The 26,335-nt window shown below is 38.0% G+C and overlaps 1 protein-coding gene across 6 annotated transcripts in view; it reads left to right on the forward strand.

Annotated features, from left to right (window-relative positions):
• Nucleotides 1–26,335, forward strand: part of TAB2 (TGF-beta activated kinase 1 (MAP3K7) binding protein 2) — an 85,076-nt gene that overhangs the window by 41,523 nt on the left and 17,218 nt on the right. For 4 of the 6 annotated variants that reach the window (XR_009495801.1, XM_005211035.4, XM_059889803.1 and 1 more), the window contains 2 exons: nucleotides 2,550–2,740; nucleotides 14,577–16,077. Coding sequence is in view for 5 of the 6 variants with exons in the window: in XM_005211035.4 (XP_005211092.1) it covers nucleotides 2,639–2,740; nucleotides 14,577–16,077 (1,603 nt within the window). In the remaining variant the exon portion in view is untranslated. Of the gene's footprint in view, nucleotides 1–2,548; nucleotides 2,741–14,576; nucleotides 16,078–26,335 lie in introns of those variants that run through there. The other 2 variants (NM_001192372.1, XM_059889804.1) reach the window with 2 other exon arrangements.

The following is a 26,335-nucleotide window of genomic DNA, read 5'->3' on the forward strand; positions in this document are numbered from 1 at the left end:
GGTTCCAAGCAAAAGGGGCCACAAGTCTAAAAGCCCCAAGGGAGGAATGAGGTTAACTTCTCTTTGAGAGAGAACCAGTGTGAGGGAACTCAGTGTGCAACTGAGGGAACAAAGACAGTGGTAGGAGATGAAGTCCCAGGTGGTAGTTAGCCAGGGGTCTTGTGTTACAGGATTTTGCGCTGGGGAAATGATTGATTGTTCTGATTTACTTTTCACAAGGATCACTCTGTTCTGTAGAGTAAGAGGTAGGGCTGGAGCAGAGTTAAGCAGGGAGGAGACCTTGGCAGTGGCAGTCTAGGTGAGCTGTGATCATGGCTTGAATAAGAGCAGTAATAGAGGTGGGAAAATGTGATCAGATTCAAAATAATTCTTTTGCAGATAACAGCCAGCAAAACTTGATGATAGATTAGATATGGCATGTGAGAAGGACCAGCTTAGTGATTGATGGTACCATATATGGAGGTGAAAGAGACTGGGAAAGATTTGGTCTGGGTAGGGGAAATTAAGAGTTCAATTTTGGACATACTAAGTTTGAAGTGAATTTTAGATATCCAGACATAGATGTGAAGAAAGCAGCTGGTCATGTAGCCTGGAACTCAAGGGAGAAAGAGCTCCCTTGGAGTTGGACATATAGATTTGCAAAGCCTTTGTTTAAAGTAGTGTGTTTGGTTGAGATTACCTTGACAAGGAACATAGGTGTAATCGAAAAGAAACCCTAGGTCTGAACTGCATAACTCACCGGTGTCCAGAGGAGTATCTGACAAAGAAAACTGACAAGGAACTGCCAGTGGGTGGGTAGAAATCCAGAAGAGTATAAATCTCAGAAGCCAAGTGAAGAAATTGTTTAAAGAATGGGGAGTGGTTGACTGGTTTATGAACTGAAGAGAGATCTAGTGAGATGAGGCCTGAGGAGTGACGTTAAGTTTAACAATCTGAAGATCCTGGGCAACTTTGATAAGTAGTTTCAGTGGAGAAAAACTATGAAGACCTGACTTGGTAGATTTTAAAGTGATAAGAGGGAGGAAATGAAGACAAAGTATAAACCATCCTTTCAAGGAGTTTAGCCTGAAAAAGGGAATGGGCAGATAAATGAGTTGATAGCTGGAGTGAAGTCCAGAGAGACTTTCTCAAGATCAGCAATGCTATAGCATGTTTACTGTCCCTTATATTATGTTTAAATATCATTTACTAATTTCCAGTAATCTTCTTTTCTCTTGCAACCCATTTGTAGAAATATTACATTGGGTGCTAAAATATTATGTGTGTGTGTTTTGGAAATAGATTTGGGAAATCTGTAATGCAAATAATTTGGTTTGGCAGTGCTTTTACCTAGGAGATGTAACTAAGCTGAAGTCACACAGACAAAAGAAGTAGGGAAAAATTAACCAAATGATGGTAAAAAGTTTGAAAGTCTTTACCAAACATGATATCTAAATGAGCTTTTATTCTGTTGAGGATTCAGGAGTTCTGTCATAACTAAATTTACTCAAAAGTGTTTTAATATCTACTGTTACGCTGAAAACTGTCTACAGAGTGCTAGGTGTGCAATAAGGGACATGAAAGACCAATTTCTGTATTCATGGAGTTTATAGACTTGTATTTAAGCTTATGGAAAAGAGAAATATTACAGATAAGAAATTTGTTTTAAAGAGATCGTCTTATTGTTAAATTTATTCTAAAATTAATTGTATTTTAATTATTGTACAAATAGTATGATTTTAAATATTTTAATATGTTATATAGGTTTAATATATTTATATGCTATTTATATCCCAAAGAGGCTTTAAGATTAAACATGGTTTATGTTAAGTGTTAGGGATATAAATAAATTTGGTATTTCTCAACTTGGACCATACATTAGACTCTCTTGGGGGGCTTTTAAAAATCCATATGCTCATGTTGCTCCCAACCAATCAAACCAGAAGCTCTGGGGTTGGGGCTCAAGCATTAGTATTTTAAAATACTGATTTAATAAAGACAGAGGGAATAAAATGCTACCAAGCCCCTGAAGATGAATTGATTACACATTTAAGGATTAAGTACATCTGAAAATTAAGATAAAATATCAATGATATCAATGTAAATCAATGATTTTGATTTACAGATCATTTTTAGATAGAGCATGCAAAGCTATTTGTAGAACCAAAGTTTTTTAGGATCCAAAGTTTAAAAAATTTTAGTAGAATAAATAAGATTACTCCCTTAGGCTGTCCTCTGATAATTAAGAAAAAAATCAGTGACATTACTCATATTTTCCCTTTTAAAACAACCTTGACAGTAATTTCTTATTTGAATGCCTTTAGGCACATCCATTATAAAACATACACAAATACATAGGAATTAGAAAATTTTAAAGTTTGCCATCAGTAGTTATAAACTGAAAAGACAGTGTAACTATCCTGGAAGCATTATAAGACTAAATATTTTTATAATTTATACTAAATGTTAGATACTAAAGCACATACCCTTTTGTATTGAAATTTTAAATCCATGATAATATTAATTCTATAACAGTTCTCATTAAAATTTTTTTTTTCTTTCTTTCACAGAAAATGCTTGGACAGAAGAGATGAGTACTATTTCCACTAAGGCCTAGAATTGCCTATTGTACAAATAGTCCTGATCAGGCAATATACGAATGGCCCAAGGAAGCCACCAAATTGATTTTCAGGTTTTGCATGACCTGCGACAAAAATTCCCTGAAGTACCTGAAGTTGTTGTATCCAGGTGCATGTTACAGGTCAGTGTTTAATGATTTCTGAATTTATTAATACAACTTGGAATTTTTTTAAACATTGGAAGAAAACACTTTTACCTTCTTTGGCATTAGTGCAGTATGATGGAGAGATGAGCTTTGATGTCTGATAGTCATTTAGCCTTTAGCAAGTTCTAGGCTCTCTGTTTCCCATCTGTCATATGGATAATACCTACCTTGTAAAGTAGATATGAGGATTAAGTGAGATCTTATATAAAGCATTAATATATGGTCCACATATATGATGAGCTTGCTTGACTCCTCCTTTACCCAGTTTTGCCAGGAGAACTTTTAAAAATTCCAGGTCTTCCACTTCATATGAAAATGAGAAAATCATTAAATAAGGAATCAGGAAACTTGGGATCTAATCCTAAATGGCACCCTAAGCATATTTGACAAGTAATATGCCTTCTTTTGTCCTTTAGTTTTCTTACCTGTAAAATGGAGGGATTTGACTAGACAGTGCCTGAAGTCCCAATTCTAAAGAAAAAACTTTATTTTTATATTTTTTTAATTTACTCTGTAAGTTTTCCATTTAATATCACTCTCTAATACATTTTTAGATTTTTCTTAGTACATATAATTTTAGAAATACATAATTCTAAATATTTCGTGATAGTGTACTTTCTCATTTGATTAAACTGGAAATCTTTCTGTCAAGAAAAGTTTCAGCTTGTTCAAATGGAGATAAAGGTGATTGGGGCTCAGACATATTTACTCTTGTTGAATAATTTTTTAAGTTTTAAATTCTATGAAACTTGAAAAGGCTCCATATCTGTATTGATATCAAGCATCTCCATTTTGTTCACACTCTGTCACCTACTCCTGTACACTCAATTAGTCTCCCACCTTTAGTCTAACCCGTTTTGGTCTTTCCAGTCTGTCTGTCTCACTTCTGATAGAAATGTCCTTTTAAATTCAGATTTGATCATATATTTATTTACCTGCTTAAAAGCCCCATGGTTGTTACCCATACCCTTCAGAGTAAAGCTGATAAATCTTGATGAGCGCATACTAGATCTGTGATCTAAAATCTTGCCGCCTTCTGCAGCATGACCTCTTGCCTAGTCCTCCCTTCCTCATACCCTTTGCCATAATCATCCTCAGCTAGTTGGAATTCTCCAAATATGTCTGGCTCTTTCTGTGGTACATTATTTAAAAGCATATGTTTTGAGTTAATAGTACTGTATTGTATATTTGAAATTTGTTAGAAGAGTAGATCTTGAGTATTCTTACTGCAAAAAAAAGGAAGAAAGAAAAAATTGGCTGTGTGGAGTACTGAATGTGTTACTTGTGGTAATCATTTCACAACTTATAAGTATATTAAATCCTCCCACTATAACCTTTAAAAAGAATCATGTTGTCCAACCTAAATATATACAGTTTTTATTTATCCATCATACCTCAGGTAAAGCTAAAGGGAAATAAATTAATTTAAAATTTTTAATAATAACAAGTAGCATATGTTTTGTGAGTAAAAGAGACTTGAATTCAATATTTGACAGTTAATCGCAGCAATTGAATTAACTTCTCTGACCTTCATTTTCCTCAAGTGTACAATGGAAACTTTAAAAAAAACTTCACAGAGAATTAAATGTGATAATGCAGGAAAGCAGCTAATAGGATAACTGATTCATAATGAGTGCTCAAGTAATGTTAGCAACCAATATGAATAACAGTAGTAATAGTGGAAGGCCCATAATGAATATTTGGTGAGTGAATCAGTAGTCCATATTTGTTGATATCAGATGTGTAATGAAAATGAAAGAGGAAGGAAGGGTAATAAAAATGGAGTCAAAAACTAAAGAAAATCTGAAAAGGAGCAGCAACAGTGAGGGGACAGTATCTTCTCCTACAACTCAGGTTCAGTTCAGTTCAATTCAGTCACTCAGTCATGTTCAACTCTTTGCAGCCCCATGGACTGCAGCACACCAGGCCTCCCTGTCCATCACCAACTCCCAGAGTTTACTCAAACTCTTGTCCATTGACTCGGTGATGCCATCCAGCCATCTCATCCTCTATCATCCCCTTCTCCTCCTGCCTTCAGTCTTTCCCAGCATCAGGGTCTTTTCCAAGGAGTCAGCTCTTTGCATCAGATGGCCAAAGTATTGGAATTTCAGCTTCAGCATCAGTCCTTCCAATGAATATTCAGGACTGATCTCCTTTAGGATGGACTGGTTGGATCTCCTTTTAGTCCACGGGACTCTCGAGTCTTCTCCAAAACCACGGTTCAAAAGCATCAATTCTTCAGCGCTCAGTTTTCTTTATGGTCCAACTCTCACATCCATACATGACTACTGGAAAAACCACAGCCTTGACTAGGCGGATCTTTGTTGGCAAAGTAGTGTCTCTGCTTTTTAATATGCTGTCTAGGTTGGTCATAGCTTTTCTTCCAAGGAGCAAGCATCTTTTAATTTCATGGCTGCAGCCACTACCTGCAATGATTTTGGAACCCCTCAAAATAAAGTCTGCCACTGTTTCCACTGTTTCCCCACCTATTTGCCATGAAGTGATGGAACCTGATGCCATGAGCTTAATTTTCTGAATGTTGAGCTTTAAGCCAACTTTTTCACTTTCCTCTTTCATTTTCATCAAGAGGCTCTTTAGTTCTTCTTTGCTTTCTGCCATAAGGGTGGTGTCATCTGCATATCTGAGGTTATTGATATTTCTCCCAGCAATCTTGATTCCAGCTTGTGCTTCATCCAGCCCAGCGTTTCTTACGATGTACTCTGCATATATAAGTTAAATAACCAGGGTGACAATTTACAGCCCTGACGTACTCCTTTTCCTATTTGGAACCAGTCTGCTGTTCCATGTCCAGTTCTAACTGTTGCTTCCTGACCTACATACAAGTTTGTCAATATTCGTGCCTTGAGAACCCCGTGAACAGTATGAAAAAGCAAAAATATAGGACACTCAAAGATGAACTCCCCAGATCAGTAGTGCCCAACGTGCTACTGGAGATCATTGGAGAAATAACTCCAGAAAGAATGAAGAGACGGAGCCAAAGCAAAAACAACACCCAGTTGTAGATGTGACTGGCAATGGAAGTGAAGTCCAATGCTTTAAAGAGTAGTAGGAACCTGGAATGTTAGGTCCATGAATCAAGGCAAATTGGAAGTGGTCAGACAGGAGATGGCAAGAGTGAACATCAACATTTTAGGAATCAGCAAACTAAAATGGACGGGAATGGATGGATTTAACTCAGATGACCATTCCATCTACTCCTGTGGGCAAGAATCCGGGATCTTAGAAGAAATGTAGTAGCCATCATAGTCAACAAAAGAGTCTGAAATGCAGTACTTGGATGCAGTCTCAAAAAGGACAGAATGATCTCTGTTCGTTTCCAAAGCAAACCATTCAATATCACAGTAATCCAAGTCTATGCCCCAACCAATAACGCTGACGAAGCTGAAGTTAAACGGTTCTATGAAGACCTACAAGACCTTCTAGAACTAACACCCCAAAAAGATGTCCTTTTCATTAAGGGGACTGGAATGCAAAAGTAGTTAAGTCAAGAAATACCTGGAATAACAGGCAAATTTGGCCTCGGAGTACAGATTGAAGCAGGGCAAAGGCTAATAGAGTTTTGCCAAGAGAATGTGCTGGTCATAGCAAACGCCCTCTTCCAACAACACAAAAGAAGACTCTATACATATGGACATCACCAGATGGTCAGCACCGAAATGAGATTGATTATATTCTTTGCAGCCAAAGATGGAGAAGCTCTATACAGTCAGCGAAAACAAGACCGGGAGCTAGAAGTGAGAAATAGATTCAAGGGATTAGATCCGATGGACAGAGTACCTGAAGAACTATGGATGGAAGTTCATGACATTGTACAGGAGGCAGTGATCAAGACTGTCCCCAAGAAAAAGAAGTGCAAAAAGGCAAATGGTTGTCTGAGGAGGCCTTATAAATAGCTGTGAAAAGAAGAGAAGTGAAAGGCAACAGAGAAAACGAAAGATATAAGCATCTGAATGCAGAGTTCCAAAGTATAGCAAGGAGAAATAAGATAGCCTTCCTCAATGATCAATGCAAAGAAATAGAGGAAAACAATGGAATGGGAAAGACTAGAGATCTCTTCAAAAAAGTCAAGATACCAAGGGAACATTTCATGCAAAGCTGGGCACAATAAAGGACAGAAATGGTATGGACCTAACAGAAGATATTAAGAAGAGGTGGCAAGAATACACAGAGCTATACAACTCAGGTACCTCTTCCTAATTTTTTAAATCACATTCTCTGATAAGAATATACTGAGAATGTTCACTGAATCATTGAAAAATAGAAAAATACTATATTCTTCAATAAGATTGTGTAAGATTTGCTACTGAGAGAACTGTCCAGAATGTGGAGGGAGGGAGGAGAGAGAAGCTCTTTAAGTATAATCTTCAGGGTGTATTAAGTTAAATAAAATGTAGAGTATATATAGATGTATATAAATACATCTATAAATAAATATACATATGTATATATATTTGCCCCTGTTTGTATGAGGATATACTGGAAGGATTAAAAATGAAATAAAAGAAGGGTTATCCATGGTGGGCGAGAAGGAACAGGCCAGATGAGAGGAGACTTCTCAATGTGTATCTTTTAGTGTTGTTTTGATCTTTGTAAATAAATTACCTATTTTTTAAAAAGATGAAATAAGTTAACAGGTTTTTAACTACAAAAAAAAACAAAATAAATAATTTAGAATTTCTTTTGGGCATTCAGTAGTGTCAACTTTAATACATTAATCTGGTTTTATGAAAACAAAACTCTGTATGACATGCTTCCCAATACCCAGCTCTTTTAAATTGAGTTGATAATCTTTCTGGGCATTCAAGCAATATGTCTTCTAGCTGATATAACAAAAATGTAACAAGTGAGGGATGGGGAGGACTCCTCTAGGGAAACAACTAGGGTGTGAATCTTCCCAAATTTAGAAAGTTACTTTTAAACTGTCACAGCAAATAAACTACCTCTAAACGTAGTGTAAATAGCTCTTATTTAGTGACAGCCTTCCTTTGGGTTGGGAAGATCCCCTGGAGAAGGATGGCAACCCACTCCAGTATCCTTGCCTGGAAAATCTCATGGACAGAGGAGCCTGGTGGGCTGCAGTCCACGGGGTCGCAAAGAGTCAGACACGACTGAGCGACTAACACTTACTTACTTACTTTCTTTGGGGAGCTGCTCTCCCTTACTTGGGCTTCCCAGGTGGCGCTAGTGGTATAAAGAACCTGCCTGCCAGTGAAGGAGACCTAAGAGACCTGGGTTCGATCCCTGTGTTGGGAAGATCCCCTGGAGGAGGAAATGGCAATCCACTCCAGTATTTTTGCCTGGAGAATCTCATGGACAGAGAAGCTTGGCGGTCTGCAGTCTATGGTGTAACAAAGAGTTGGACATCACTGAAGACGCTTGCTCCTTGGAAGAAAAGCTATGACAAACCTAGACAGTGTATTAAAAAGCAGAGATACTACTTTACCAACAAAGATCCTTATAATCACAGCTATGATTTTTCCAGTAGTCATGTATGGATGTGAGAGTTGAACCATAGTGAAGGCTGAGCACTAAAGAATTGATGCTTTTGAACTGTGGTGTTGGAGAAGACTCTTAAGAGTCCCTTGGACTGTAAGGAGATCCAACCAGTCCATCCTAAAGGAAATCAGCCCTGAATATTCATTGGAAGGACTGATGCTAAAGCTGAAGCTCCAATACTTTGGCCACCTGATGCAAAGAACTGACTTATTGGAAAAGACCCTGGTACTGGGAATGATTGAAGTCAGGAGGAGACAAGGACGAGATGGTTGGATGGCATGACTGGACTCTATGGACATGAGTTTGAACAAGCTCCGGGAGGTGGGGAAGGACAGGGAAACCTGGTGTGCTGCAGTCCATGGGGTCACAAAAAGTCAGACACGACTGATTGAACAGCAACTCCCTGTCTCAGTTGGGTAGGCTTCTTTGTCTTTTCTCTGAAGACAAGTATATTATCCTCCCTATAATATACTGGTTCAGAACTTTTCTAGATAAAAAAAATAGTGTACAGAATATTAAAAATCAGTAGTTAAAGGATCATATCACACTGCCACTTTGTATACATGTTCTTAAACATCTTACTTCTTAGGAGAACAGAAGTATCAGTATTATTTCTGTTCTTTTCCGACTTTGTTTACTGGTCAGCTCCCTCTTTTTGGAACTGCTCACATCATTTCCTTGTGCTGTGGATTCTCTAAGATAGCTGTGTTTTCAGCAGGTGTAATTCATATCTTTAACATTTATATTTGGTAACTAAATCATAACTTAGAATAGTATACAGATGTTGTGTAGCTGGCACTTTCAGTTTTTCAACTGAAATTTTCATTATTTTTTAATTCTCAATATGACAGTTAAATCTGTTAAGTTTAAAATTGCTTTTCTTTTCAAAATAATGCATTAAGTATTACTTGTAAGCCTTAGTAGTTAACTACTATAGCCTTAATTGAAGTCTTTTCAGATGACCTCCACCCATAAACCTTATCCATATTCCTATTAAAACACCTACCATTGTGCATTATATTTATTTATGTACACATTAAATTCCTCCACTGGACCATGAGGTCCTTAACACAGCAATTAAATTCCTTTCTACTTGGCTAATGGGATGCTCAGTAAATATTGGTTGAAAGAGTGAATGAATCCCAAGTATGAGAAGGATGATTATAGTGTATACTTTGATTTTGTCTATGCAAGAAGCTTGGGGGAAAACGAAAGATGAACTGGAAATAACAATTCAGATTCTCCTGTAATTTTGAAGAGAATGCAGATTTGTATGTATACAAAAAAGCAGTGACTTTCAACGTTTTAAAAACTCACCCCACCTCTTTTGATACACTTAATGGGAGTCCTGTACCATTTCCCACTAATGTAACCAGGGCTTCTTTGAGAAACAGCTGATCATAGTTCTGGGATAAGAGCTGTACAAGGTGATCTTGAACATCTTGTCATATTAGAAAGCAAGGAAGCTATGAAAGACTACTGGGTTCATGTCCTGTGTACACTGGAGCCAATGTGGAATCATTCCCACTAGCCTAAAGATAGGATATAATGACCATAAATGACAAGCATTTGACACGTATCAAAATGTTAAAGATACAGGAGTTTATCATGATACTGAAAATGTGTCACCTTTGGAAGTTGCTAGGGCACCAATTCATTATTCTAAAAACCAGTAAAAAGAATTTATTTATCCTGCCTGTTCTATGCAAAAAGTAAGAGTTGAAAAGGTCAAATTCTTTGAGGAAGAATTGCAGCTCAATACATGAAGAGGGAATCTTTTAATTGGAATACTACCCTTTTGCATCCCCTAATAAAGTTTCTCAACAGTGACCATCCCTGACTGCTAAAAGTCACTAGCTGGATCAAGCTGTGACAACATCAGAACCTACCAATCAGCCTTAAGGTCACAAAAAGACAGGCAGATATATTATTGTGCCTCCTGTGTGATACAATAAGAAATGAAGCCTACAAAGGGACTTGCCAAAAACTTGTGTGCATGAACCTGCACACACCTGTAGTGAAGTAGTTTGCAGTGAAAAACAGAAAATAGTCCTACCGCAAGGGTGCAATCAGCCAATCCAGATGGGAAATTCTACTGGACAAATGACCCATTTTTCAAAAACAAATGGCTTAGAAAATTATAGAAAGAGGAGAGGGTTAATTATTATTATAAGACATCTAAGAGGCATATCAACCAAATTAAATATGTGAACCTTGCTCAGATCCTGATTTAAACTAACTAAAAAAACACCTGCAAGACAAGGGACTTTAACACTTATTTGGATATTATGTGATATTACGAGACGGGACTTTAATACTACTTGCGTATTATGTGATATTAAGTACTGATTATTTTAGGATATGATAATGCCATTTGCGGTTATGTTTTAAGATACATATTGATGTATTTACAGATGGAAACAAAATAATGTCAGGCTTGATCTAGCTTAATGGGAGCAGCTGGGACAGATAAATTGGTGAAGAAAGATTTGCCATATAAAGATTGATAATGAATATAGGAGAGTTTGTGATATTTGGACTTCCCTGATAACTCAGTTGGTAAAGAATACACCTGCAATGCAGGAGACCCCAGTTTGATTCCTGGGTCAGGAAGATCCACTGGAGAAGGCATAGGCTACCCACTCCAGTATTCTTGGGCTTCTCTTGTGGTTCAGCTGGTAAAGAATCTGCCTGCAATGCAGGAAACCTGGGTCTGACCCCTGAGTTGGGAAGATCCCCTGGAGAAGGGAAAGACTAGCCATTCCATTATTCTGGCCTGGAGAATTCCATGGACTGTATGGTCCATGGGGTCACACAGAGTCAGACACAACTGAGCAACTTTCACTTCACTTTACTTCACTTGTGATATTTACTGTGCTTTTATATGTGTTTAAACTTTTCTGAAATAAAATGTTTAAAAAGTATATTTCCTTTTATCCTATTGTAGCCTTATAAAAGTCCCTGTGAATTCTTCTATGGTTTTGCTAATAAGAAAGTAATGTCTGTAGAGAGTAAAAAAAACCTAAGGACATGTGAGTTATGGTGTAGCTGGGACTAGTATTAATACTAATGAGAGATTATAAAGAATTAGGGATTTTTGGGAGCTTGAGAGAATTAAAACATTTTGTAAATATGGATGTCAGCTTTTGAAAAGTGTGGGATTGGATTTAGTAGGGAATATGCATTTTAATTTGGGAATGTTAGCAAAAAGGAGATAAGAAGATGAGGTCTTTTATGACTTAGAATAGGGAGAAGAATTTACTAGGAATAGCAATAAACTTGGCTTGAAGCAAAAGCACCAGTTAGATCTGGCAAAAGATAAGGTCTTACTATAATAAGGAGTAATCAGTTGATAAAGATTGTGATGAATTTTTAAATTTTCTTTGAAAAACTAGTGTATATTAATTCAGAGCTCTGTGTAGGATAAAAGGATTTTTATGGCATAAAGATTTGAACTGTTGGTTTAAGAGGGAAAAAAGTCCAGCCTTACTCACTAATCTTTTCTTTTGTGTTACCTGTTCAAATTGTGAACTACCATTTCTTAACAAGACTTGGAGATGCCTTTTAGTACCATTTTCTCTACTAAGATTTTATCTCATATCAAATCACCTATAGACATTTTAACCTGACTGTTCATCCTTTTTATCTCTAAAACTGCCCTTTCTGTCAGGCTCTTAGTCTTCCAGTTCTCCTTGAATTCTCTTTCTCCCTTATAGCCAAATTGTGTTGACTGTGAAGTGAAAGTGAAAGTCACTCAGTCGTGTCCAACTCTTTGTGACTCCATGGACTCTACGGTTCATGGAATTCTCCAGGCCAGAATACTGGAGTGGGTAGCCTTTCCCTTCTCCAGGGAAATCTTCCCTACCCAGGGTCCGATTGCAGGAGGATTCTTTACCAGCTGAGCCACAAGGGAAGCCCAAGAATACTGGAGTAGGTAGCCTATCCCTTCTCCAGCAGATCTTCCCGACCCAGGAATCAAACCAGGGTCTCCTGCGTTGCAGGCAGATTCTTTTCCAAGTGAGCTATCAGGGAAGCTTATCAGGGAAAGACTGTTCGTAGTCTTTCATAATTTGTTTTCACAATCAGTCATTATTTCATGTCTTCTAACTGATCTTCTTGTCAAAAAGTTTCCCCTCTCTTCTTTATCTTAAGTATCAGTGGAGTTCTTTATCTTCACCAGAGACCCTTTGTGTCTTCACTTCTACTGGCTCTTCCCGTTTCCTATATTAAAGCCCAAACTCCGTAGTGTGACTCATTTTTCAAAACTGTAAATTATTTAATCCCAATTTGATTTTCTAACAGTTTGTTCCACAGAATTTCCAGTAGAAACCTTTAACTCCAGCCAGATCTATTCCAATCACTTTGTTTAGAACATACTTTTACTTACTGTCACATTTATGTCTGTATTTACTCATGGCCATTCCCTTCACCAGGAATGCTTTTTTTCCTATTTAGGTCCTCCATATACTAAGGAAATCAATGAGATTGTACCTCCTTCATTAACACAGTCCTTTTTACAGTAGCCTACAATATTAACTCTCTGTTGAACTTCAGTACCACTTATTATTTGGCACATGTTCATATTTTTAAAATGTTACTTTTTCACAAATCCATATTTTGTTTCCCTAATTGAGTTCCAAGCTCTTCTAAGGAAAAGTCTGGGTTTATACATCATTTGAGTCCTCCACAGTCCCAAACAGAATATTGTACACATTGTGGGTGTTCAGCAAATATTTTTATGGATAATTTGTGAGTAGTGGTTAGTCAGTCTCTTCTTAAGAAACAATCCAGTCATTTTTTGGTTTGTTTTTATTTTTTCATTTCTCTGGAGTAGAATTATTGATGCTCTCTAAAGGCAAAGATGTGAACTCAGTTACTCTGGGGGCTGCTGCTGCTGCTGCTAAGTCACTTCAGTCATGTCCGACTCTTTGTGACCCCATAGACGGCAGCCCACCAGGCTCCCCCATCCCTGGGATTCTCCAGGCAAGAACACTGGAGTGGGTTGCCATTTCCTTCTCCAATGCATGCAAGTGAAAAGTGAAAGTGAAGTTGCTCAGTCGTATCCGACTTGTAGCGACCCCATGGACTGCAGACTACCAGGCTCCTCTGTCCATGGGATTTTCCAGGCAGGAGTACTGGAGTGGGGTGCCATTGCCTTCTGCGGGGCTACCTTGAGCTTATATTACATACATATACGTATGTGGTTTGTTTGTTTTTAACACTAAAGAGGAAGCACCTAAGGAATTGTGACACCTTTGTTATGAATTTTAGAAGCTTTTAACTTAAATACCACAAAAAATAGTTATTAAAAGGTCATTGGTTTGAAAGAATTATACATAACACATGAACATGCAAAGTATTCATTATACAGCAAGCTCCAATGCTTTGGCCAGCTGATTCATTAGGAAAGACCCTGTTGCTGGGAAAGATTGGAGGCAGGAGGAGAAGGGGACGACAGAGGATGAAATGGTTGGATGGCATCACCGACTTGATGGACATGTGTTTGAGCAAGCTCCAGGAGTTGGTGATGGACAGGAAAGCCTGGCGTGCTGTAGCCCATGGGATCACAAAGTGTCAGACATGACTGAGCTACTGAACTAACTAATATGCTTAAGTTGAGTATTTATATTTTGTTCAACATTCAAACTGCATTTTTAATTAAGTTGCAGTGTTACTATATTTGTGTGAATCTGTTCTATAAATCGATCAGTTCATTCAGTTCAGTTGCTCAATCATGTCAACTCTTTGCAACCCCATGGACTGCAGCACGCTAGGCTTCCCTGTCATTCACTATCTCCTGGAGCTTTCTCAGACTTGTGTCCATTGCATCAACAATGCCATCCAACCATCTTGTCCTCTGTTGTCTCCTTTCTTTATTTCTACTATAATAATAACTCCTATTATAGCTGTTGTTTGTTAGAGAACTTACCATTACTTTAGTAATGAGGATTTTTTTTTATCTTTATTGAATTGTTAAAATATTGTTTCTGTTTTGTGTTTTGGTTTTTTGGCCGAGTCATATGTGGGGTCTTAGCTCCCTGACCAGGGACTGAACGCACAGCCAATGCATTGAAAGATGAAGTCTTAACCCCCTGGACCACCAGGGACATCCCAGTAATGAGGATTTTTAATTCAACTGTTTGCATTACTATTAGTTTCTCAAGAAAAAAGGCTCAAATGTATCTCTTATAATTGTACTAACTAATCTCTGATTAATCTTGTAATATTTTAATAGCAATGAGAGTATATGCATTGGCTTCTGGTTAACACAAGCTGTTTTTATTTTGTCTTACAGAATAATAATAACCTGGATGCCTGCTGTGCAGTTCTCTCTCAGGAGAGTACAAGGTATCTTTATGGTGAAGGAGACTTGAATTTTTCGGATGATTCTGGAATTTCTGGTCTACGCAATCACATGACTTCTCTCAACTTGGACTTGCAGTCACAGAATGTTTACCACCATGGAAGAGAGGGAAATAGAATGAATGGAAGCAGGACTCTAACGCACAGCATTAGTGATGGACAACTTCAAGGTGGTCAGTCCAATAATGAACTGTTTCAGCAGGAGCCACAGACAGCACCAGCTCAAGTTCCTCAAGGCTTTAATGTTTTTGGAATGTCCAGTGCATCCGGTGCTTCTAATTCAGCACCACACCTTGGATTTCACTTAGGCAGCAAAGGAACATCTAACCTTTCTCCACAAACTCCAAGATTTAATCCCATTATGGTAACGTTAGCCCCAAATATCCAGACTGGTCGTAATACTCCTACTTCTTTGCACATACATGGTGTACCTCCACCTGTACTTAACAGTCCACAGGGAAATTCTATCTATATTAGGCCCTACATTACAACTCCTAGTGGTACAACTCGACAGACACAACAGCATTCTGGCTGGGTATCTCAGTTTAATCCCATGAACCCTCAACAAGTTTATCAACCTTCACAACCTGGTCCCTGGACTACATATCCTGCATCCAGTCCCCTGCCACATACCTCAGCCCAGCAGCCGAATCAGCAAGGCCACCAGACCTCTCATGTCTATATGCCCATCAGTTCACCTACGACTCCACAACCACCCACAATTCATTCGTCTGGTAGCTCACAGTCTTCTGCCCATAGCCAATATAACATTCAGAATATTTCAACAGGACCTCGAAAAAACCAGATTGAAATCAAACTTGAACCCCCACAAAGAAACAATTCTTCGAAATTGCGTTCTTCTGGACCTCGAACCTCCAGCAGTTCCTCTTCGGTCAACAGCCAGACCTTAAACAGAAACCAGCCCACTGTTTACATAGCTGCCAGTCCCCCAAATACTGATGAGGTGATGTCCCGTAGTCAACCTAAGGTCTATATATCAGCAAATGCTGCCGCAGGAGATGAGCAGGTCATACGAAATCAGCCCACTCTCTTCATATCCACCAACTCTGGAGCATCCGCTGCCTCCAGGAATATGTCCGGGCAAGTGAGCATGGGTCCTGCCTTTATTCATCACCACCCTCCCAAAAGTCGAGCAATAGGCAATAACTCTGCAACTTCTCCTCGAGTAGTGGTCACTCAACCCAATACAAAATATACTTTTAAAATTACAGTTTCTCCCAATAAACCCCCTGCAGTTTCACCAGGGGTGGTGTCCCCTACCTTTGAACTTACAAACCTTTTAAACCATCCTGATCATTATGTAGAAACAGAGAATATTCAGCACCTCACGGACCCTGCTTTAGCACATGTGGATAGAATAAGTGACGCACGGAAGTTGAGTATGGGATCTGATGATGCTGCCTACACACAAGGTAATGAAAATATTGCAATGGGATCATTTTCCGTTCTGGGTTTAATTGGTGTACATTTGACTTCACTGCAGAAATGGGTATCGGTATTATTATTTTATGTTGTAAATGTTGTCCAAAATAATACTATCTTAAGAACTTTTGAGAGTATTCATACAAATTTTAAATATATCAGTTTTATTATGTTATAACTTGAAGCTTGAATGATAGCCTTATCAGATGTTCCAAATAATCACCTCTTGATTTGTTTGTTTTCTTAATATTCATAAAAGTTTGTTTTCACCTGTAGTGATGCTGACTTTCCCTTTAAATTTTCTGCAAATAAAAATTCATAAAAACATGCATTTTAATAAGAGATTAGTGAACTAGTATAGCAAACTGCTGTCTTTGACCAGAAGAATCCTCTATTCTTCATTGTTCTAATACGGTTTTGCCTTATTTTGTATCAAAGTCTAAATTGCTATGCATTCTTGAATAACTCAAAAGTATCAGTAACAGGATTCAAATTTTTCTTTTTCTTCTTTTCAGTCTCCCTTAAACATCAGTTAATGCAATCTTTTTGTTTGGAATTGTGAATAAGAATTTCAAATCTATCTCACTTGATTATGCTTTTCAGAAATAGACTAGTTAATATTGGCATAATACTAAATTATATCTATATTAATTCAATTAGAGATCATTTATATCTGACCTCTTAAGTTATTTAATCTTCAATAGGAAGCCATTAAATTCAGTCATATAAAAAAGAAGATAAGTGTTTGTTTCTTCAGTATTGACAAAGGTTTCATAAATTAGCCAGAATCCTTTAAAGTAAGGATTTATCATAATCATCCATCCCCTGGTAAACTGTTCTCAGTATTATAGGTTGGGAAATACTACATAGTCACCCCCAGGCAGTAAATAGCCTCCTACTACTGGTAGTACCACTTGTCCTTTTTAAAATTTCTAAAAATAGTGATTTTACTGCTGAATTTCATAGAGGAGCCTGATTGGTTTGGTTTGTTTTAAACAATTATATTCTAGTGATTCTCAACCCATGCTGGGCTGTGGTGCTTTCAAATTCTTAATCACCTTTGAAGCTTTCAAAACATAAAATTGCCCAGGTTCAGCCCCAGACTTGCTCAATTAGAGCTTCTGAATGGTAAAGCCTAGGTGCATGTGAGCATACATGTTCATGCGTGCACATGTGTTTTAAAGCTCTGTGGGTTTTTCTAATTTTCTAGAAATTGTGCTGAAACTTTATGTTCCATGTATCTGTGACTAAACTGGAGCCATTTCTGTTTAGTTTTGGCAATAAGTAATTTTTAATATAACATCATGTTTTTCCACTGATATTTAATTCCTATTCTTACCCCAAAGTCCTTTCTTCTACTCTCTCCATCAAAGTAGATTTCCTATGTTTGGATAGTTGCTAATCTTTAAATGGAGAGTATTTTTTTCTAACAATTTTATTAATATATAATTGACATACAGCACTGTATAAGCTTAAAGTGTACAACATAATCTGACTTACACACATCATGAAATGATACCACAGTAGGTTTAGTGAACATCCATCATCTCATATAGATACATTAAAGACATAGATTTTTAAAATATTTTTTCCTTCTGATGAGAATTCTTCATTTACAATGTGTAACAGTGTTTTTTTATCTTTACTGTATTGTATATTACATCCCTAGTATTTATCTTATAACTAGAAATTTGTACCTTTTGACTGTTTACATCTAACTCCTCTCTCTCTCCTCCCCTCTAATAGCCGCATATCTGATGTCTCTCAAGTTATTTGTTTGCTTTTGAAGTATAATTGACTTACAGCACTGTTTTAATTCCTGGCACTCACATCATAGTGATTCATTATTACTGTACATTTCAAAATGATCATGATTAGTCTAGTTGTCACTTGTCACCTTACAAAAATATTACATAACTGTTGACTGTTCCCCCAGAGTACATTTCATACGTGTGACTGGGAATTTCATAACTGAAAGTTTGTACCTCTTAATCTTCCTCACCTGTATCTCTCCCCTCCCACTCTCCCAGGGTGTAATTGTTTTTATGAAGATAACTTGAAAAGGGGAATATTTTACTAAAGTAGACATACTCATATATTGACTGGCATATGAAAATAAAGTGTTGCTTAAACTTGCTGTCTCCCATTTCTCTCCCCTTCCTCCTTAAGCCTACTCTCTAGCCGGGGTTTTTCCCACTGCAGCACTCCTGCTCCTGGCAAGGCCGTCATTGACAGCATCGTTGTAAACCCGGTGGTCTTTCAGTCCTTGTCTTTCTTGATCTGAGTGGGTAGCGCTTGCTGCAGTTGAGCACCCTCTTCGCTGTGAAACACTTTGTCCACCTGACTTGCTACAGTATGCCACCCTGGGATCGCACCTCTCCTTGTGTTCTTTGGTGGTTCTCCCTCTTCTCTCTGACCTTTAACTTCTTTGTACAAAGAAGTGAGAGCAAAGCCTCAAAGTTCAGTCCTTGGGCTTTCTCTCTTTTCTGTCTTTACTATTCCCTGGATGATCTCCATCAGCCTCATAAGTTTAAATTTTATGCCAAATGCTCCCAAATTTGTAACTTTAACCTGGATTTATTTCCTGAATTTCAAGCAGTTTATTTAACTATCTCCTTAACATCTCCATTTAATGCATCCCAAGTTTACTGTGTCTGAAAAAACGTCTTACATTGCCCCCAGCTTACTCTTCCTGTCTCCATTAATGACATCTTAATCAGGCCAGAAACTTCAGAAACACCACTGACTCCTTCCTTCTTTCTCATTTCACATCTAATTTGACTAAATCCTGTCAACTTTAACTTTCAAAGTATATCAAGAATTCTCTTTTCTTACTACCCCCATCCATTGTCACCACTCTGGTCTGAGTCACCGTCTTCTCTCAAGTGGATTATTACACTAGCCTACCTGCTTTCACCCTTGTCTACTTAGGGTCTTTTAACTCAGCATCCAAAGGAATACGGTTTGAAAAACATAAGTCAGATTGTATGACTCATCTGCACATGATCACCACCTTTTCATTCAGAGATCCACTGGCTCTCCCTCATCTCTTACTTTTACTCACCACCTCACTCACTCTGTCCCAGCCCTGCTGGCCTTCATGCTTCTGCCCCTTAAACCTTAGAAGGCATAGATTAAGCCCTTGTGCTTGGTGGTCTCTCTGTCTAAAATTCTCTTCTCCCTGAATACACGGTTCTCAGTCCCTTCAGGTCTTTACTCAGTCACCTTTTCAGTGAGACTATTTCTGAGATCCCTATCTGAATCCACCCCTCAGCATTTCCTCTCTCCATCTTTGCTTACATTTGCTCAAGGGGGAAATGAATAATGTTAAGATCAGATCAGTTCAGTTCAGTTGCTCAGTTGTGTCCAACTCTTTGCAACCCCATGAACCACAGCATGCCAGGCCTCGCTGTCCATCACCAACTCCTGGAGTTTACCATGTCCATTGAGTCTGCGATGCCATCCAACCATCTCATCCTCTGTCGTCCCCCTCTCCTCCTGCCCTCAATCTTTCCCAGCATCAGGATCTTTTCAAATGAGTCAGCTCTTCTCATCAGGTGACCCAAGTAAGGGAGTTTCAGCATCAACATCAGTCCTTCCAAAGAACACCCAGGACTGATTTCCTTTAGGATGGACTGGTTGGATCTCCTTGCAGTCCAAGGGACTCTCAAGAGTCTTCTCCAACACCACAGTTCAAAAGCATCAATTCTTCTGCACTCAGCTTTCTTTATAGTCCAACTCTCACATCCATACATGACCACTGGAAAAACCATAGCCTTGACTAGACGGACCTTTGTTGACAAAGTAATGTCTCTGCTTTTCAATATGCTGTCTAGGTTGCTTTCCTTCCAAGGAGTAAGCATCTTTTAATTTCATGGCTGCAGTCACCATCTGCAGTGATTTTGGAGCCCAGAAAAATCAAGTCAGCCCCTGTTTCCACTGTTTCCCCATCTATTTGCCATGAAGTGATGGGACCAGATGCCATGATCTTAGTTTTCTGAATGTTGAGCTTTAAGCTTTTAAGCTTTTTCACTCTCCTCTTTCACTTTTATCAAGAGGCTCTTCAGTTCTTCTTCACTTTCTGCCATAAGGGTGGTGTCATCTGCATATCTGAGGTTATTGAGATTTCTCCCAGCAATCTTGATTCCAGCTTGTGCTTCTTCCAGCCCAGTGTTTCTCATGATGTACTCTGCATATAAGTTAAGTAAGCAGGGTGACAATATACAGCCCTGACGTACTCCTTTTCCTATTTGGAACCAGTCTGTTGTTCCATGTCCAGTTCTAACTGTTGCTTCCTGACCTGCATATAGGTTTCTCAAGAGGCAGGTCAGGTGGTCTGGTATTCCCATCTCTTTCAGAATTTTCCACAGTTTATTGTGATCCACACAGTTAAAGGCTTTGGCATAGTCAATAAAGCAGAAAGAGATGTTTTTCTGGAACACTCTTGCTTTTTCCATGATCCAACAGATGTTGTCAATTTGATCTCTGGTTCCTCTGCCTTTTCTAAATCCAGCTTGAACATCTGGAGGTTCATGGTTCATGTGTTGCTGAAGCCTGGCTTAGAGAATTTTGAGCATTACTTTACTAGTGTGTGAGATGAGTGCAACATGTTAAGATACATAACAACTAATAACCTGCTGAAAGCTTACTGTGTGTTAGGCATTGTTCTGAAAGCCCATTTATTTCTCGTAACCAAATATAAAGTAGACACTAGTAATATTCCTATTTTCAGCTTAAAATGCTTAAGAACAGGTTGATACCTGTACAAAGGACAGGTAGCAGCATCCAGATTCTCACCTAGGCAGTTAACAGAGCCCACAACACTATAATGTCTTTTCAGATTTTCAAAATGAACCCTCTGAAAAAATGGTTCAAGTTTCTCTTGTACCTTTATATAACCCCTGCTATACCATGTATGAGGGGCCATGTATGGCTCAGTTTGAGAAGCATGGAGCTAAAAGATCACTTAATAAAAATAAATAAAGGCAGCTACTAGGAAAGAAGTCACAAATAGATGATATGTAGATATAATTAGAAATAACTTGGAACAATAAAGGAATACCCTGAGTAGGGATAGGAAGCACCTTATAAAGACACTTGAAGGTAGAAAAAAAAAATTGCTAATGAATAAGGGATCTGGTTTGAGAACTCAAATCCTACCCAAAAAAGCAGGGTTTCCCAGAATAGGCCACTGATTATTTCTCTTTACTAATCACCTTCAGACAGCTGGAACAACCATGATCACTTTCCTTAAGCATACCTACATACGTATGGAATTTCCGAACACTTGTATGGCTGTGTACCCTTGTGTTATCTGCGTGCGTGCACTGTAGTGGGGTGGCTGTTGTTCTCCCACCTCTTATCTCGTTTTTCTAGTTACCATGGAACGAGTGTTGACCTAGACTTATATATCATCCAATCAAATCAAAGGACTGTTCCTTCCTACACAATGCATCTCTTGCATTGTTAATTTATGCATGTGTAATGCTTTGCCATTTGCACAGCACTAAATGAGGTGACCCAAATAACACTGGTGTTTAAGTTAGGATCTTTTCTGAAGTCTTAATTTGTGTGGTGTGGGTAATAAAGAGAAAAGAAATGTGGCTGCTTCCTGCAGTGAAATTGATCTTTCTAAAGCTCCTGAAACACTGTTTCAGAGTAGAAAAAAGAAGTTGAGCCAAGTACTAGAATCATAGGAAAATATTTTTCTCAAATTGAGAGAACATGCATCAATAAGTTGGTAACCAAAATGCATTATTTTTAACTTACCATTTAACATTTGAAATATGTACTACAATAAAATTTAAAAATGAGAATTTCTTTATAATTTCTTACATGCCCTCTGTTGTAGAATGAGAGGGAAGGAGGAAGTTAGTGAAACTCGGCCTCTGTTCACCAGTGCCTAATAGAAACCTTGAGACAGAGTTTTGGGTGCAGCTTTTATCGCTTTGCCAGGCAAAGGAGGCCACAGTGGACCAGTTCCATGACAACCATGTGACCCGCCCTGGAAGGTTAGTGAGTTTTATAGTGTTCAAGGAGCAGGGCTGATGAGCTCATGGACAGTTCTTCGATTGGTTGGCATCAGGGTGAGGTTTCAAGTATCATTAGCCTTCTGATTTCAGCTAGTCTAGGATCTGTGTTCTTGTGGTCAGCAGTTTTCATCTGAAGTGTGGTCCTTCCTGTATAAACAACTACAACTTAGCAATGTTTCTCAGGCCTTTATCTCTGTCTTTCAGAAAACTGAGAGTTGGTGACTGTGTTATATGGCCAGATTATAGTCTAACTTGTTAGCAGTTCCCTAGCCCAACAGTTAGTCTGTTTCTACATCTTCACATTTTCCAGTCATTAACTCTTGAGTCAGCATTTTACTTCAAAAGACAAGGACACAGAGACTTTAATCGGGACCCTGCTCATCTCAGCACCAAGTCTATCGCTACCCCCTGTAAAGGAAATAAATTATACCTGAGTCCTTAAACCACTATAAGAATCAGAGACAAAAATGAGTCCCAAATAGAAAAAACAAATTCAGGTTAGAAATTTCAGTTCAGAGTCTGTCAGCGTGAAGTAGATTCTTACTTTACTTGCTAAGAACAAATATTAAAGTGAAAATTGCTTACCAGTAGTAAGGTTACTGGCCAGATAGCCACATTTCCTTCCTTGAGTCATACCACCTGACTTTACCTAACTTCTGTAAAGAGCCAATAAGCACTTTTATCATTCACTGTATTCTGAGACTTTCTGGTGTCCTCTCCCATTCATAAATGTATGCTTTTTGTAACACTGGCAACTTGTGTAAGTGTGGAGAACAAATGCTCCACTCATTCAAACCAGTTTTCACTGGGGATTAGGGGAGGAAAGGGTTGGCCTGTGTTCTGTATTTTGTTATAGTTACCAGAAGCTCTTACCAAACTAACATTGCTGCCAAAAATGACTTCTCCTTCTCCATTATCGATAACAAAAAACGCCTATAGTATTGACCTTTTCTTATAATCATTTTTATGATACTTTAATACTTTCCAGTTATATTTATGGTCCTATTATATTGAAAAGAAGTAGCTTTGACTTTGAACCTAAAATAGAAATACAAATAAAAAAACTTATGAGATGAAAATTAGCTTCTTGGAACTTGTCATTCCTTCGTCATTTTTTCAGCAGTACTTCCCTCCAAACCACAGCACCTTTCTACTTAACAAGATTTAATAAAACTGCTAATCATAACAAAAATTGAGGGTGTTAGATACTCTTTTCAAAAAGAACTAAAAATTAATTTAAATTTTAAAATTTGCACTTTAACTTTTATTCATCTGCTAATTGGAAATGCCTTTTTTTTTTTTTTTTAATGTTGACTTGCTTTGTTGACATTGAGATCATGTTAAATTAACTCAGTAATTACTTGACATCAGACCATTTAAAGAATTTTTTTTTCTTTTGGAGAAAAGAATGGCCTACTCCTCATAGATTCTTCCCATTCTTAAGACTAACCACCTTTTTAAGTTGGAATAAATCTCAAGATTGGAAGAGACTCTGCTGCTGCTAAGTCGCTTCAGTCGTATCCGACTCTGTGCAACCTCATAGACGGCAGCCCACCAGGCTCCCCCTTCCCTTGGATTCCCCAGACAAGAACACTGGAGTGGGTTACCATTTCCTCCTCCAATGCATGAAAGTGAGAAGTGAAAGTGGAGTTGCTCAGTCGTGTCCGACTCTTCGAGACCCCATGGACTGCAGCCCACCAGGCTCCTCCGTCCATGGGATTTTCCAGGCAAGAGTGCTGGAGTGGGTTGCCATTGCCTTCTCCGGAAGAGACTCTGAACATCGTCTAGAACTCTGCAGCAGACGTTATCCTGTCCACTTACCCGTCCATCGATTGGACCCTATCAAATGTGAATCCATCCTATTGGGTACCTTCTGAGAAACAAGCTACCTCCTGAGGTAGTACATTCCATTTGTGAAGAGTGTTGCCTGCTAGCAAGTTATTTCCTACATTAAGCTGAACTTTTTTACAAGTATTAATGAAAATAACATATCCATATGGTAAAAGAAATTTAACACCAAAAAGGGAAGGTACAATAAAAATGTCTCTTTTTGACCCCTGACCTCTCACTTTGCCCAGCCATCCCACCATTTAATTATCTGAGGAAATCTCCATTATCAGTTCTTTATCCTCCTTCTGTTTATAATTATAGTCTTTGTCTCACACTCACTTTTTTTATGAAAGTTTTTTATGAAACTTTCATAAAAAGTTCTTTTATGAAAGAAAATATATGTATTTATATAAATATATATACACACACACACACACATATATGAGTATATATAAATACATAACTTGAGGAATTGTATATATCCTCTGCTGCTGCTGCTAAGTTGCATCAGTCGTGTCCAATTCTGTGCGACCCCATAGACAGCAGCCCACCAGGCTCCTCTGTCCCTGGGATTCTCCAGGCAAGAACACTGGAGTGGGTTGCCATTTCCTTCTCCAGTGCATGAAAGTGAAAAGTGAAAGTGAAGTTGCTCAGTCGTGTTCAACTCTTCGGGACCCCATGGACTGTAGTCTCCCAGGCTCCTCTGTCCATGGGATTTTCCAGGCAAGAGTACTGGAGTCGGTTGCCATTGCCTTCTCCGATATATCCTCTACAGTATGTATAACATAAACATACTGTGTGGGGCTATATGATATACAATTTTGGTTAACATATCTTAAGACCATTTTATTTCCGCATGTACAGATATTTTATTCTTTTGCTTTAAAAATTTTTAGTCATTATTTTAACATTTATTGAGATAAAGTTTGTCATTTACAGGGTACAAATCAGTGATTTTTAGTATAGTCACATGTGTGCAACCATCACCACAACCAATATTAGAACATTTTCATCACTTCAGAAAGAAACTCAATACCCTTTATCTGTCACCTCTTATCCCATCACCCCCACCTTCAGCCATAAGTAGTCACTAATCTGCTTCCTGTCTGTAGATTTACATATTCTGGACACTTCATATGAGTGGAATTCCATAATATGTAGTCTTTTGTGACTAGGTTTTTTCACTTAGGATAATGTTTTAAAAGCTCATCCAAGTTGTAACATGTGTTAGTACTTCATTCCTTTTTATGGTGCATTCTGCCATTGTATAGATACACTGCATTTTATTTATTCATTCATCAGTTGATGGACATTTAGATTGTTTCTAACTTTTGCCTATTGTAAATAATGCTGTGATGAACATTTGTGTACAAGTTTATGTGGACATATGTATACACATAAGTGTAAGTATACACACATAAGTAGAATTGCTGGGTGCTACGGTGGATCTGCGTTTAGCCATTCGAGTAAGGAGCTGCCACACTGTTTTCCAACGTGGCTGCATCATTTTATATTCCCCCCAGCAATCTTTGAGGGTTTTGATTTCTCCACATCTTCCACCACAGTTGCTATGTTCTTTGATTCTTACCATCCCAATAGCTGTAAAGTGGTATCTTATTTTGATTTACATTTTTCTGATGACCAATGATGTCGAGCCATTTGTGTATTTTCTTTGGAGAAATGCCAGTTTATATCCTTTGCCGATTTTTTAATTAGGTCATTTGTTTTTATTACTGAGTTGTGTGAGTTCTTTGTATATTCTGGTTATAAGTCCCTTGTGTGATTTGCAACTGTTTTCTCCCATTCTGTGAGTTATCCTTTCACTTTCTTGGTAAGTGTCCTTGAAGCACAAGTTTTTAATTTTGCTGAAGTCTGACATCGCTTTCCTTTCATTATTCCTATCTTTGGTGTCATATCTAAGAATAAGAATCAATGGATAAATCCATGGTGATCAGGATTTACTCCTGAGAGTTTTAGCGTTTAAATTTTTGTCTCATCTATTTTGAGTTAACTTCTATATAAGGCTATGAGATAAGTGTCCAAATTTCATTCTTTTTCATGTGGCAATCCAAATGTCCCAGCACCATTTAGGTTTGTTGTTATTGTTGAAAAATTTTCTCTTATGCCATCAGTTTCCTTTTTTTTTTCTTTTTTATGTTGGAGTGGAGTGAACAATGTTGTCAATTTCAGGTGTACAACAAAGTGATTCAGCTATTCATATACTTGTATCTATTCTTTTTCAAACTCTTTTCCCATTTAGGTTATTACAGAACACTGAAGCAGGGTTCCCTGTGCTATACAGTAGGTGCTTGTCGGTTATCTGTTCCCGGCACCATTTGTTGAAAAGACCTTTCTCACTGAATGGCCTTGGGACCTTTGTAGAAAA

This window comes from Bos taurus, chromosome 9, assembly GCF_002263795.3.
Source record: "Bos taurus isolate L1 Dominette 01449 registration number 42190680 breed Hereford chromosome 9, ARS-UCD2.0, whole genome shotgun sequence".
NCBI lineage: Eukaryota > Metazoa > Chordata > Mammalia > Artiodactyla > Bovidae > Bos > Bos taurus.